The sequence below is a fragment of the Nannospalax galili genome, unplaced genomic scaffold, assembly GCF_000622305.1.
Source record: "Nannospalax galili isolate Female #2095 unplaced genomic scaffold, S.galili_v1.0 scaffold763, whole genome shotgun sequence".
Lineage (NCBI taxonomy): Eukaryota > Metazoa > Chordata > Mammalia > Rodentia > Spalacidae > Nannospalax > Nannospalax galili.
Window position 1 is genome coordinate 1,090,049 of NW_008349451.1, and position 14,338 is coordinate 1,104,386.

Here is a 14,338-nt window from a genome sequence, read left to right on the forward strand (position 1 = left end):
TTCTTTCTTTCTTTCTTTCTTTCTTTCTTTCTTTCTTTCTTTCTTTCTTTCTTTCTTTCTTTCTTTCTTTCTTTCTTTCTTTCTTTCTTTCTTTCTTTCTTTCTTTCTTTCTTTCTTTCTTTCTTTCTTTCTTTCTTTCTTTCTTTCTTTCTTTCTTTCTTTCTTTCTTTCTTTCTTTCTTTCTTTCTTTCTTTCTTTCTTTCTTTCTTTCTTTCTTTCTTTCTTTCTTTCTTTCTTTCTTTCTTTCTTTCTTTCTTTCTTTCTTTCTTTCTTTCTTTCTTTCTTTCTTTCTTTCTTTCTTTCTTTTTCTTTCTTCTTTCTTTCCTTATGCAGCCCAGACTGGCTTCAAACTCACTATGTAGCAGAAGATGACTTTAAAATTCTGATCCTCCTGTCTCTACCCCAAGTGCTGGGGTTGCAGTCAGATGCCACCACCATGCCTGATTTTATAAGGTGCTGGGTTTTAACCCAAGAGCTATGTGCATGCTAGGCAAACACTCTATCAACTGAGCTACATCACCAAGCTCTGTGAAATTTCTCTTAATCATTCTAGGCATATACTATCCTCAATGTCTTATTGATCTGTAATACTTTTTCTATATAACTTTTTGTCATTGACTTAGATGAATGCTCCCCTTGTTCTGGACTTAGATTGAATGAATGTGGTTCAAATTTGACTATTGAAGGTGTAGGGATAAGGAAAGTGGAAAGAGACTAAGTATAACAGATAATGACTCATCAGGATGACATCTCAAAATCTATTGACGGACAGTTGTATTTTTTCTATCATATAATTGATCCTTTCTTTAATAGTTAACTTCTGACAAAGTTTTTTAATATTTATTTTTATTTTATATGTATGAATGTTTTTCTTCATGTATTTACCACATGCATGCAATGTCCATGGAGGCCAGAAGAAGCACCAGATCCTCTGGAACTGGAGTTAAGAATGGTTAGGTGCATGTGGGTGCTGGGAACTGACGTCAGGTCTTCTGCAGGAGCAGCCAGTGCTCTTAGCCACTGAACCATCTCTCCAGCCCCTTGTGACAAAGTTTTTAAGTTAGGAGATTTACTTAGAATAAAACAAACAGGAGGGGCGTACTTTTGGGTAAAGATCAGTCACATTTTCCACATCTCTCAGTGAACTCTTGTCTCTTGAGACTCTTCTCTGAAAAAAAGTCTATCTTTATGTAGCTGAATGCAAGTTCATTGTTTTTTTGGACAATTGCAACAAAGCAATATTGCTTTTCCACTAGATTTTTCTTTCTCTAAAGACCTTCAAGATAGAAAAATATAGCATTGAGTGCTAGGGTAATATAAAAGTGAACATTCTGCATTTCTATTCTGATGCTTTAAATTTACTAAATTTTGAGAATTACTTTGGAAGAGTGATATAATATCCCAAGTGACCATCTCTAGGACTACTCATGTGAACACTTTCTAACTGACACATCTGTAGGGCTACTTTCTGTTGCTGTGAAAAAACATCATGACCAAGGTAACTTATAAAAGGAAGAGGTTATTTGCTTTATAGTTCCAGAGTGGTAAGAGCCCATCATTGTGGGGAGGTGTGGCCTCAGAGGTGGCCAGAGCAGGAGCGGAAAGCCAAGTGATCACATCTTCAAGCAGGCACAGGAAGCAGGGAGAGACTGGAAACCTGGCAAGGTTTAAGAACTCTTAAAGTCTGCCTCCAGTGACATGTTTCCTCCAGCAAGGCCACCAACTGGGGACAAAATGTCCAAGTACTTGTAGCCTATTGGGGACATTCTCCTTCAAGCTACCACATGTTATGACACACCAACACTTGAAGAAGGTGACTTTGCTGGCTACTCTGTATTTCTTTTTTTTCTTTCTTTTTTTTTTTTTTGGTAGTTTTGTGTGTGTTGCCTGCATGTAGGTCAGTGCCCGCAATGCCCGCGGAGATCAGAAGAGGCTGTTGGATCCCGATTTGGGAGGACAAATCTCAAATGTATATTTTTTGACTCTGCCAATCTTAGAATTAGTACAAAAAAGATAATTTGTTCAAATGTTTTAAAAATGTAAAAACCAGTCCAGGCAACATAGCTATACAATCTTGCTGTAAAAGTACTTATATCAAATTCTGCCCAAAATATGTTTGCATTACTAAACTTAGTTCCTCGAGTCTCTTCACTGACGGCTGGCTTTTCCATTTTCCGTGGTCTCCATCCTGAAAAGGTGAGAAGGGAAAATGAGGCATGAGTTAACAGTCCATGTTTTCACCTACTCTGTCTATCGGAGCTAAAACTGACCTACTCTCAGAACAGAACACGAGCATTCGAAGGAAGGACAGAATTCTGGGCCCTCCCACAGTCCAGCCACCTCCCTGGGCAGGCTAGTGGACAGGCCAGGGACTTCCCTCGAGTTACCTTTCAAAGGCTACCAGCTCCTTTCCCTGTGTTGCTCTCCCTCCTCCAAGCAGAAATACGGGACAAGTCTCTACGCTTAGTCAAAGATTTCTACTGAAGAAATTCCTTTGCCAATATATTCAGGAGGATTTCTTCTAAAAACTGATTAAAATCATCAGGTTTGGAATTCATTCCATTCTAACATTTTAACACTATCTTCCTTGATAGGAAAGCATTTCCTCTTCATCATACAGATTCAATGTTCTCTATGATTTTTCCCTGAAAAAAATGCTATAACTAATAAATAGTTTCACAATTATCATCAATAAACAGGGCCTTGCATGAGTACCAAGAATCAAACAAGTTCATTTTTTTCTCCTTGGAGGTAGCGTGCATTAGTTCATAATAGCAAAAACTTGCTGACCATAACGAGCAAGCCATTCTCATTAAGGTACTGTGCGTTCATTAAGGGGCTGTGTGTTCATTAAGGGGCTGTGCGTTCATTAAGGGGCTGTGTGTTCATTAAGGGCCTGTGTGTTCATTAAGGGACTGTACAATTAACAAAAACTGTTTAACAGTAAATAGCACAAACCCATTTTCCTCCTTAAGGTGCTGGTATAACTCAGCTCTGTTATTGACAGAGCTCAATCGTCCCGCAAACTCCTGGTGCTTTCTGGAATTGGCAGTGTTGACTCTATTACTCCACAAGGACAACAATGATATTGGTCCTGGTGTGACATCAGAAAGAAGAGAAAAAGGCAGAAAATGATTACTTCAAATTTTACAAACCCACCGACCGACCTTAGGCTTACTTCTATTACTGCTCAGCATGTAACTGAGGCAACGCATCTTCTTCTAACTAACATCGTGTGTACCAGGGTCCCCAAGACCAGCTCAGGACTCAAATGACTCAAAGTTATGCTTGTGACTAAGAATGATAGCAGCAGCACAGTAAGGACACACAGCAGGTCATCGAGGGGAAGGAGCGGCAGGGGAGACAGAGGAGCCCATTCCCAGACCTCCTTCATGCTCTGATTCCCATGGGGGCTCACACGGAGGACACACTCCCTCTAGAAGCAAAATGCAGGGCTGTGTACGTAAGAGACCTGAGTCGGTTCTTGTAAGGGTTCTCAGCTTCCAGAAGGCAGCTGGTGATAAACCTAGATAAAGCAGGATTCCTTCATCATCTAGGGAAAGTTGCAAAAGCCAAGTTCTAAGGTGCTAGAGCCAAAGGCCACACTGGCAAGAAACACGCTGGGTGTTTCTCAGGAGGACAGCCTCAGGCTGGCCACTCTGTTCACTTCCTGAGCAAGAAAGTGAGAGAACGAGAAGAGCCAAAGTGACTTTGAAAAGACAACAGAAGAGGACTCCGCACTACTCGACTGGAGGCAGAACTTGCAGGATCAGGAAGGGACACAGACCAACAGAAAAGGAGAGAAGCAGGGCCCCGACACTGCCAACACACTTCTGAAATAAACGCCCAGGGCGAGGAGAGGGAGACAGGTCAGTCTCCTCAACAAACACCAAGTGAACACTGGGCCACGCTTTGCCCCTTATTAAAAACTCAAAGGGGAGCTCAGTGGTAGAACATTCACCTCATGTGCACAAGGCCCACGGTTTTTATGAGGGGAAGAGGCTGCTAAAATAAAAATATTCAAAATATATCATGGCTTAAACGAAGAGTGTAAAATCCTAAAATTCCTAAAAGAAAACAGGACTTCAGATTAAATTTTTACAAATGCCGAAAGCATCACGATAGCAAAAACTGATATATTCGACTTCAACAACATTGGCAACTTCTACTTTTCAACATTTACATTCACAGGAAAGGCCACACAGCAGGAGAGAATATTTCCAGATCACACCCCCAAGGATTTGTATCCAGAGTAAGTAAGAAACACTAAAAAATCCACAGAAAGGAAAGGACCCAAGGTAAAGCAGGTAAGATCTGAACAACATGCAAACGAGAAGCTCCAAACATAAGTCACAGTCGGGAGGAGACGGACGCAGTCAGGAACTGACCAGAACCTGTCAGAAAAGCAGAGCAACAGTAACCAGACAACAGCCAGTGCTGACGGGGATGCGGAACCACAACACACACTGCAGTGGGGAACAGACTGGTGGGGCTTCTTTGACACACACTTCACGGATGACTCTCAAACACATATGCCATGTGATGAAGCCGACCCCCAGACAGTGTCAACCTCCAGACAGCACATCTGACTGCATTTGGGAGACACTGTGAAAAAGGCCCAGCTTCAGAACAGCACACACACGGCAGTTCCTGGGTACTGGGGACGGGGTGAACACAGGATGGACATGAAGGGACATCAGGTGGCAACTGTGCTGACAACCATTACACCATTTCACACAACGTCTAAACCCAGAGACCCGCACCGCAGCAAGTTAGTATTACTGTATAAACAGTGCTTTTGACATTTAAAAAATTAAAAATGAAAATGTATGTTTTTTTCTATAAAATAACACTCATTAGCCAAAAATTTTAAAATTGAACACACACAAATAAATAAATCACCCGCAATACCATTGCTCCGGCAACTATAAACATTGTGATCCTGAACTGAATGCCAACATGCCAACAAAATGCTACTGTATTGTACCAAGAAAGTGGAGCACATCTTCAGCAAATCTAGAGGGCGCATTCTAAGAGCCCAGTCTTCAGGACAGCGTAGATACACACCAGCACAGAACGGACTATGAGAGGAGGTGTGAGAAGTCATTTTCCAAAGCCGGCGAGACTGAGGTATAATAAGGAAAGCTGCTGATCCGGAGAGACAGGATGACGTAGGCCTTAAAATAGAACGGAAAACAAGTACTTTCCAACCGTCAGTCCCCAATGGGCAGCTGCAAGGGCAGACAGCGGCTCACAGTGGGACTGCTTCCCCACGGGCCTTGCCATTTTCAGGGAACAAGTCTCAGGGATTCATTTAGCGACAGCTGAAATTCACCCAAATGAGTGGTGTACGTGTATGAAAACACTCTTAAGCAACACTAGGATCAAACATACATGGACTGAAGCCTGCTTTACTTTCCTCCTAAATTCCATGTGGTCATTCATTCCCTCACTCATTTAGCAGGGACGCCAGTGGGTTGTGATGACAGTACATTAAACAGATCCTGCACTTAAAATGCTTCACAGGGCTGTCATGGTGCACACCTTTAATCCCAGCACCCAGGAGGCAAAGGCAGGTGAGTTCCAGGCCAGCCTGGTCTACAAAGTGAATTTCTGGCCGGCTGGGGCTACATAGTGAGACCTGTCTCAAGAAAGAAAAAAAAAGCTTCCAATGGCAGTGAACTGTCAGTGCAGTGTTCCACATGCTGCTGAGTAGCCCTGGGATGCAGGGGCAGCACCTGTGCACAACTGTGAGCATCTGGAACAGGACTATTCCTGGCTATATACGTTCCTTTCTACGGACCACTAGTAATCATTTTCTTTTACTAATACATATTTTGGCTGTTTTCAATTTCTAAATATTTTATTATTTTTATTTTATGTGTATGAGTGTACTGCCTGTGTGTGTGTCTAAGTGCACCCATGTCATGAAGTACCCAGGAGGTCAGAAGGCCTGGAACTGGAGTTACAGATGGTTGTCAGCTGCCACGTGGGTGCTGGGAACCGAACTGGAGTCCTCTGCAAGAGCAGCCAGTGCTCTTAACCTGAGCCATCTCTCCAGCCCTAGCTACTTGTAATTGTTGTCAGCATAAATGATACTTTTAGAGTTCTATTTTCCAAGAAATGCTGACACACTGTTTAAGTACACCTAAATTCCTCTCACAGGGAAAACACAACATACGTCAACCAAATGGACTCAGTGAGTCACCAGAAAAGAGAGAGAAAAGAAGAAACACAAAGGGCGGAAAGGGACACAGTGGGGGGTTTGCAAGGGAAGGGTAACTGGGAGGTGTGATCAAGACACACTGGATATGCTGTATGAAACCGTCCAAGAATAAAAGATGTTCCAGAAAATAAACGTGTGCCTGAATTTCTCATTCTATCCCACAGTGGTAAGTTCTGACATGTGAGGTGTAAAATAATTGACCAACAGACAGGCATTCAAAGCCTCCTATTTTCTAGACACTCCAGTAGACCACCTCAAGGGTTATCTCTGACTCCCCAATGTTAAGGACACTAGAAACCTGCAGACCAGAACACGTCACAATGCAGACCAACAGAGCTGTCTAAGGAGCAAGCCAGGCTGCTCAATCCCTAGGATGACCTGTCTGAAACAGCAAGGTGCCAGCCCTGGTCTCTCTGCCTTAGGAGAGGCTCAGGAACAAGACACCAATCAGTCTGATGACCTCCTATGTAGCCTAAGAAGAGTGAACCCAGGTGACCGTCAAGGACGCTAAGGCCCAGATGTCAGGAGCTGAAGCCCAAGTCCTATTGTTAACACCTAGAACTGCTTCAAGAGGAAATTAAAAGTTCTCAACCTATAAATAAGAGATGAAAAGTTTTACAGTGAAAACATGGACAATAATAATACCTTCACTTACCCTCATTCAAGCCATATCTTAATTTACTACACATTAGCATCATACATCCTTCCCTGGTTCCAGAAGAGTTGGTGGGTGGGAACACAGCACGTATTTTTTATATGCAGAATCCGTTTGTGTGCGCGCGCGTGTGTGTGTGTGTGTGTGTGTGTGTAAGGAGACTAGCTGGGAGGATGGTACCAGTAAAGGACAGGTACAGGAGGGACAGTAGAGGGCAGTGTGTAGAAAATGCCTATGAGCAATGACAGTGACATTCTGTGTATGAAAATGTCCTAATGAAACCAGTAATTTTGTACACTAATTGAAAATATTAGGCCAGGCACGGTGGCATATGCCTTTAATCCCAGCACTCGGAAGGCAGAGGCATGTGGATCTCTGTGAGTTCAAGGCCAGTTGGGGCTACAAAGCAAGTTCCAGACCAGCAGGAGATATGGGGAGAACCTGTCTCAAAAAAACTAAAAAAAAAAAAAAAATTAGTAAGAGTTCAGGGAAGAATCTGTCTTCCATAACCTAGCCCTCGGTAGTTTCAGGAACTTACTAAGCAGATTCACATTTCCAAATTTATAATTTCTTGAAGGGCAGACTTTATAGTTCTTTTACAAAGCCTTCATTAATGGAGGTACAACACTACTATGTTTTAAATACTGAAAACTATCTTTACTGCCTAGGTCTTCCAAGGTTGGGACAGACAATCACCTGCCCCACTCCTGGAAGTAGTCAGGAGCTCTTTCTTACAGACACAATGTAAGTTACTCAGTACAAGACAAGAGCCTAGCTGGGAAACGGCCAGCACGTGCCCAGGGTTGCCTCTACCTTTGGACTTTTCCATGTGCGGAGTCTCGTCCATGTCGACAAGGGGCTTTTTGTTCGGAGGTTCTGGGGAATCAGGTGAATCCTTTATAATCTCAGCTTCGGCCAGCTCTTCTTTTCCACGTTCTAAAATTCCTTTTAATCTTGTAGAGGGACAAATAAAAGAGTTTAATTTCAGAATTCTATAAACGCCCAGTAATTAAACTATCTGTGCAGCACATCAGTTTTCACAAAACGTATCTGACCTCATGATAGTCTAAAATTAGATAAAAGAGCTTAATGAATAAAACACAACTTTCCCTTTCCTCTCCTAGGAATAACAGAATAGTTCAAGGATTAGTCACCATAAAACAGGAAAAACCAAAAGAGGGAAACTAAAGACAAGCCCCAATTTTAAAGGTGAAGGAAATACTATTACACACCACAGATCAGACTAACCCTCCCCATCCTTTGTTCTGCTGTCTACACTGGGGAAATGGGTTTAGGTCTCCTGAGTTGAAAGCCTCATTCTAAGCTTCTAGTGTTTCATCAGGGAGAGAAGGGTTTTCAATGTATGCAGCTGGGCACTTGAAGGTCAGCAGGGCCTGAAGCAGGTCTTTCCTCCTCTTACAGTCTGCAGGAAAAAGTGAACTTTTTTTTTTTCCTTTTTGGTCTTTTTGAGACAGGGTCTCCCTGGAGCCCCAGCTGGCCTGGAACTCACTATGTAGACCAGGCTGGCCTTGAACTCAAGAGATCCGCCTGCCTCTGCCTCCCACGTGCTGAGACTAAAGGCGTGTGCCACCACGCCTAGCTAAAAGTGAACTACTTAAACAGAAGGGAATAAAAGTATTCTACTTATCTATAAACTGATAGGATTTCCAAAATTACCATCCACATGTTCCCATGGAGCATCCCATGGAGCATCATGAAGGTAGCAGATGTAGAAAGACGTATGTATGACCTGAGGTCTGCTATGAATGAATTGCTACAGGCACTAGGCATGCACTTATTGAATAGTGTATGTTTAAACTGTCCTTAATGAAAAGTTCTTTGTCTCTAAGTACTTAGCTGAAGCCACTTGAATATTTATTGAACTGTTTGGCTGATCTGTGGCAAGGAGGCAGAGGAATAGACAGCTCAGTCATAATATTTTTTTAACTTTAAAAAATTTATTATGGGCCGGGCGTGGTGGCGCATGCCTGTAGTCCCAGCACTTGGGAGGCAGAGGCAGGTGGATCTCTGTGAGTTCAAGGCCAGCCTGGTCTATATAGTGAGTTCCAGGACAGCTGGGGCTAGAGGGAGACCCTGCTTCAAACAAACAAACTAACAAACAAACCAGCTGCAATGAAAAGAAAAAAAAGAAAAAAAAAAAGAAAAAAAAATTTATTATGTACTCAGAGGGCACACATGTGCTGTAGAGCACATTTAGAAGTCAGAGGACAATGTGCGTGCAGGAGTCAGCGTTCTCCTTCGCCATGTCAGGGAGTAAACTCAGGTCATAAGGTTTGGCCACAAGTGCTTTACCAGCTGGGCCATCTGGCCGGCCTTCGTTTTAACATTTTATTTATGTGTCTTCTTACTTTTTAGTTTTTTTAAACCTTGAAATCACACATCAAGGGGAAGCAGTGCACTGCTGAGGAATGCTTCAGAATTAGGACTGCACGCTCCTCTGCTCCCAAGGGCAGCCTCCCACACTGTGTTGCTGGGAGCTCCTGACAAGGGCCTAGCAAACCACTCAACACAAAATATGTATTTGAAATTCACAACATTAAAAGAGCACACTAGATCAAATGGCATGACACCCAGAAGCTGGTCTGCAAAACCAACACTGCACCTTTTTAAAGCAAAGAAAGACCTCCTAAAAAAGTTATGGTCACAGATGGGTAAGCATGCACTAATGAGGTCTGAGCATGCCCCGAGCAGTCTCAGCCGAAAGCACCGTGCTGACACCCAGCGCCAGTCACCTCTCGGAATCCTGCCAGGGCTTTTCCTGCTCGTACTCTTTTGCTGCCTTTTCTGACTTGTCCTCCTTGTCCTCCCTCTTCCTGCCTCTCTTCTTTCGTTCCTCTTCCTCTGGGGGTTTGCTCCTGCATGCCATCAGACATTCCAAAACTCTGTGATGTTTCTCCGAGTTGTTGATATGGGCTCTGACAAGGGTTTCTAATTCATTCCACATGATACGGTATTGTTCATCTCTGCAGTAAGATTGAAAATAACACTCTCAGAAATGCTTTTACATTAAATAATATTTAAGTGTCACTTGCTACTGGTAAATGGAAGATACGCTTCTTGCCTTTTACTTGACAGTCAATGATGGAATTCTAAACATTTATTTTTATTATTTTTATTTATGCATATTTCGGGGGGGGCGGTATCTGCAGACCGTGCAGGTGCCCACAGAGGCCAGAAGAGGGCATGGGATTCACTGGACTAGATTTACAGGAGGTTGTGAACTGCCCAATGTGGGTACTGGGAACAGAACTTGGGTCCTCTGGAGGAGCAGTAAGTACTCTTAATCACTGAGCCATTTCTCCAGTCCCAAGAGTGGAATTCTAAACTATAATGTAGCAACACCTACCATCCTATGTCTCCATCATATGTACATGTACATCTTCAAATAATTTACACACAGAGAAATTATGCTAAGACGTAATGTTCATGAAGTAAGTGTGATGTATAGAGAAATTAAGGGAAACCCCTACCTTTTAGGACCCTTTCCTCTGGTACCAACTGTGGAAATGGGTAGAGGGTCATTTTTTCTTTCCATATCCACTAAGTTGTATATGGTTTTTTGACAATTCAGCACGTCGTCTTCTGTCAAACACTCTTTCACAATAACACTGGCTAATGGAACTACCTGTTACATTTGAAAATAAAACAAAGAATCTGTCTTGAAAAACACATTATCAAAGCACTCAAGAACTTGATTGTAAAGCTGACTTTAGGGTGGCAGTGGGGAGGGAAGTCTGCGGCTGTGAGCTCCGTCTTCATGCACTAACCAGCTGCAGCAAACGTGCTTTCCTTCTTGAGAACGGCACCATTACGACTTGTTTCTACAGCTACACACACAGTAACCCACAAGAGAAGGGAGCAGACTTACCGCCTGCATGTTGAAAATGGTGGTTTGTGAGATAATCATAGGCCAGTAGCGGGTGTGCTTTTCTAACTGCTCTTTTGCTCGTTCCAAAGGGATCTCAAGACTTCCGTCCATTTTATATCTGGGGTCTAGAAAAGGAGTTAATCTGTTTTCCCTCATAAATTCACCAAAATCCTAATGATAACCAAATAAGATAAAATTAGAAACTATCTCTAATGTTTCAGTAGGATTACAACTAACAGTCTGTTTCCCTCACGTCTTCCATCCTGTGACTGGCAACAAAGCCGTTTCTCTAATGGGCCCCTCTGCACCCCCCCCCCCAAGTCTTGAAGCTGAACCGTAACCCACCTTCCTATAGTGGAAATGAGGACAGCTTCAGGCATAAATGCATGCGTCTACTTTGCCCTCTTTATTTTTGCTTGTTTGTTTTGAGATAGGGTTTCACTGTGTACCCCTGGCTAGCCTGGAACTTGCTATGTAGACCAGGCTGCCTGGAACTCAGAAATCTGCCCACCTCTGCCTCCCCAGTGCTGGGATCAAAAGCGTGCGCCACCACGCCTTACTACTTGTCCCTTTTCAAGTACTCGGGGATGTTAACTTTATTTCACTCCTATAATTTAACTACTCTCATATAGAGTACAAGTTAACCACATTAGACCAATCTGCTTATTAAATGCCACTTCACAGAGCTTCAAACTGTCAACAGTATTCATCTTTGAATGATGGAATTATAGGCAAGTTAGACTTTTTGTTGTGTGTGTGTTTGTAGGTGTTTGTTTGCTCTTAGTTTTCCATAATGAGTACTGATTGGCTTCCCCTTTATTAAAAAAAAAAATTATAAGGGGCTTGAGAGAAGGCTCAGCAGTTAAGAGCACTGGCTGCTCTTCCAGAGGACCTAGGTTCGATTCCCAGCACCCACATGGCAGCTAACAACCATCTGTAACTCCAGTTCCAGGGGAATCTGATGCCCTCTCCTGACCTGCTCAGGTACAGCATGACATGGGTGCATTTACATCCATGAGGCAAAACACTCATACACATAAAATAAAAATAGTAATAATGATGAAAAAAGAAAAGCTTAGTAAAAATACACACTACACAATACTTTATGGTTTCTGAAGAATAACTGCATACATAAATCCACATATGATTTTGGCAATCACCTCGACAAAGTAGCTATGAAATACCAAATACAAAAGAGGGAGGGTGAATGGAAAATAAGAAAAACAGGCCTTTCTACCAAAAGGCACGTGATTTCACTGTTTGGTCCTTCTAATACTCAAACAGTTAATGTATTTTAAAGCAGCTGCCATTCAAATATGCAAATGTTTGACATTTCAATAAGTAGAAATCAAATTAGAACGGAGCAACAGTCTAATTTTCCTTCTTCTCTGTAGTCCCAGTGTCTGAGTCCACCAGACACTTCTCACACATGCTGAATATGTAACATAGAAGAGTGCAGCGTGACTTTAGTGAGGACTGCAGAAATTCACCTACTGAAACAGGAATCACCCTCCTCCAAGTCTTTTTCTATAACCTTAACATCTAAAAAGAACTCAGTAACTACTTGCTAACTGATGGTAGACGCCAAACGAAATGTACAGATAATAAAGCCTTACTGTAATCCGGTAGTCTGTGACTCTTCCACCACAGCCTTCACTAATGGAAGGTGGATCTTCTAGAATGGACCGAGAACTGCTGAGGACATGCAAAAATATCTCTCCTCCATGGCTACTGAGCATGTGACTAATGACTTTGGAACCTGACTTTCGTGGCTGTTCCAACAAAACAGAACGACCTGTCGAAAGCAAGATTAAGCTTATTTATCGCAGCAAGGCTTATGTCTGGGTGCTTTCATTTGATTTGCTGATCCCCATATTTTAATCAACGTTGCTAAGCTAACATATCTACAACTCAATTCCAAAACACCTTCACTCACTCTCGGGCACGTCAACGCTTACACAGTGATCTGGATTGCTTTCCAAAAGCAGTAGAGTGCTGTGCTTGTATGTTTTACTCAATTTCAAGTTCACACGCAACTTTTCTCCTGGACATTCAAAATGACAAGTGAAAACTGCTAGGAAACCTTCAGGTCATTAAAACTGTAAGATACTGGGGGAGAAGGCATGGTCTTGACTTCCTCCCACAATACCACATTATGCGGTCACTGGAACTACTTTTTATTTCACAGGTCCGAATGTTGTCAAATATGGATTTTGCACAGTCTGATAAAGTGTACTTAGCATAGCAATGAAATTTAAGTTACAAAAAGGAAGACTGATTTTTTAAATCAATGGTTCCAAAACCTAGACCATCATAAAAATTACCAGAAGAGCTTTGAAAATGTAGATTTAGGAGCTAGAAGTCAACAATTGAGATTTATCAAATAAATAAATAAGGAAACCATGAATTTAAGGTCATAGGTAAGAATCAGGTGTGATGCGGAAATATGTATCTGATAAAAGTGAAGTATTCCAAGAAAATCATACATATTTAATTAAGGGGCCAAGACAAAGGTCTTAGTATTCTAGCTTCCAAAAACACACATTAGACTCTAAAGGTCAATTTTTTTCCTAATAAAAATACTTAGAACTATGTTATATAAAATTTGCTTAGATATAACAGTTTGAAAGCCAGACAGTCATTCTGTAAACCTCAGCAAAACAGTTAAGGGTATTTTGACAAAACAGTGACACTAATTATTTCACTTCTAACTGCAATTAAACCATTAAATGATGATAAAAGTTACCATTGAGAAGAAAATTAGTAAGGCAGGAGGAAGGTCTACTATTTACATCTACAGGCGAAATTCGATACGCTCCAGTACAATAGTGTAATTCTGAAATAGAAGGGAACACTGATTTGAAAGAATATAAAGAAATATCCCCACAATTAAACAAAAACGTGCTCACTAAGTCCCCAAAGCAATGAAAAGCAAAGCAATACTCTAGAGCCCTGGCTTGGCACCCTTCCCATCACGGCGACTCACCTACGCTGTTGGTCCTGGGTGTGCACCACTTCAGAGTCACTGTCTCTTTAAAGGGGCCGTCTCTGCTGCCACCCAAGTGTGCGTCACCTTTAAAAGGTCAGAGAAACACTAACGTTACTAGAGGATTGAAAACGCCAAAGGAATCGTTTACACACGTTTTCAAAGTAAGTTTGAGTTCCAGAGAAGATCCAGGAGAACATTTTCTTTTCACACTGTCCTAGAAAAAAATGACAAGCAGAGGATGGCTAACTAGTTCTGATCCAAATCAACAATTCCCCTTCCAATCCTTCATGTACTAACTTAACCATCTAGGGTCAGTAACAAAAATTCTACAAACATCACACATCATAATGGTCACTCCTTGCCCACACCTTTAAATGACAAAGTAACACAGATCAATACTTAAATGTGCAACTGAATTCAAATGAGTTTCTTTAGAGGAAACATAAGGGCTCTCGGAAGTGAATGTGTAAGGAAACACCACAGTATTTCCGCCTTAATGGCGCCTTCAGCAGAGCAGAGCACCCAGGTCGTCCAATGACGAACAAACCTGAAACCACGAAGCTGACAGTGTTGAAGACA

The 14,338-nt window shown here is 42.0% G+C and overlaps 1 protein-coding gene across 4 annotated transcripts in view; it reads right to left on the reverse strand.

The window, feature by feature from the left end:
- Positions 1 to 1,944: 1,944 nt before the first annotated feature.
- The window catches only part of Ints13 (integrator complex subunit 13), a 28,026-nt gene continuing 15,632 nt past the window's right edge, over positions 1,945 to 14,338 (reverse strand). For 2 of the 4 annotated variants that reach the window (XM_029570311.1, XM_017801613.2), the window contains 9 exons: positions 13,757 to 13,843; positions 13,517 to 13,624; positions 12,387 to 12,565; positions 10,771 to 10,941; positions 10,373 to 10,527; positions 9,635 to 9,865; positions 7,695 to 7,834; positions 2,959 to 3,094; positions 1,945 to 2,188 (listed from right to left, as the gene is read on the reverse strand). In XM_029570311.1, the coding sequence (XP_029426171.1) occupies positions 2,149 to 2,188; positions 2,959 to 3,094; positions 7,695 to 7,834; positions 9,635 to 9,865; positions 10,373 to 10,527; positions 10,771 to 10,941; positions 12,387 to 12,565; positions 13,517 to 13,624; positions 13,757 to 13,843 (1,247 nt within the window). In that variant the 3' untranslated portion in view covers positions 1,945 to 2,148. The remainder of the gene's footprint in view (positions 2,189 to 2,958; positions 3,095 to 7,694; positions 7,835 to 9,634; positions 9,866 to 10,372; positions 10,528 to 10,770; positions 10,942 to 12,386; positions 12,566 to 13,516; positions 13,625 to 13,756; positions 13,844 to 14,338) is intronic. The other 2 variants (XM_008846875.3, XM_017801614.2) reach the window with 2 other exon arrangements.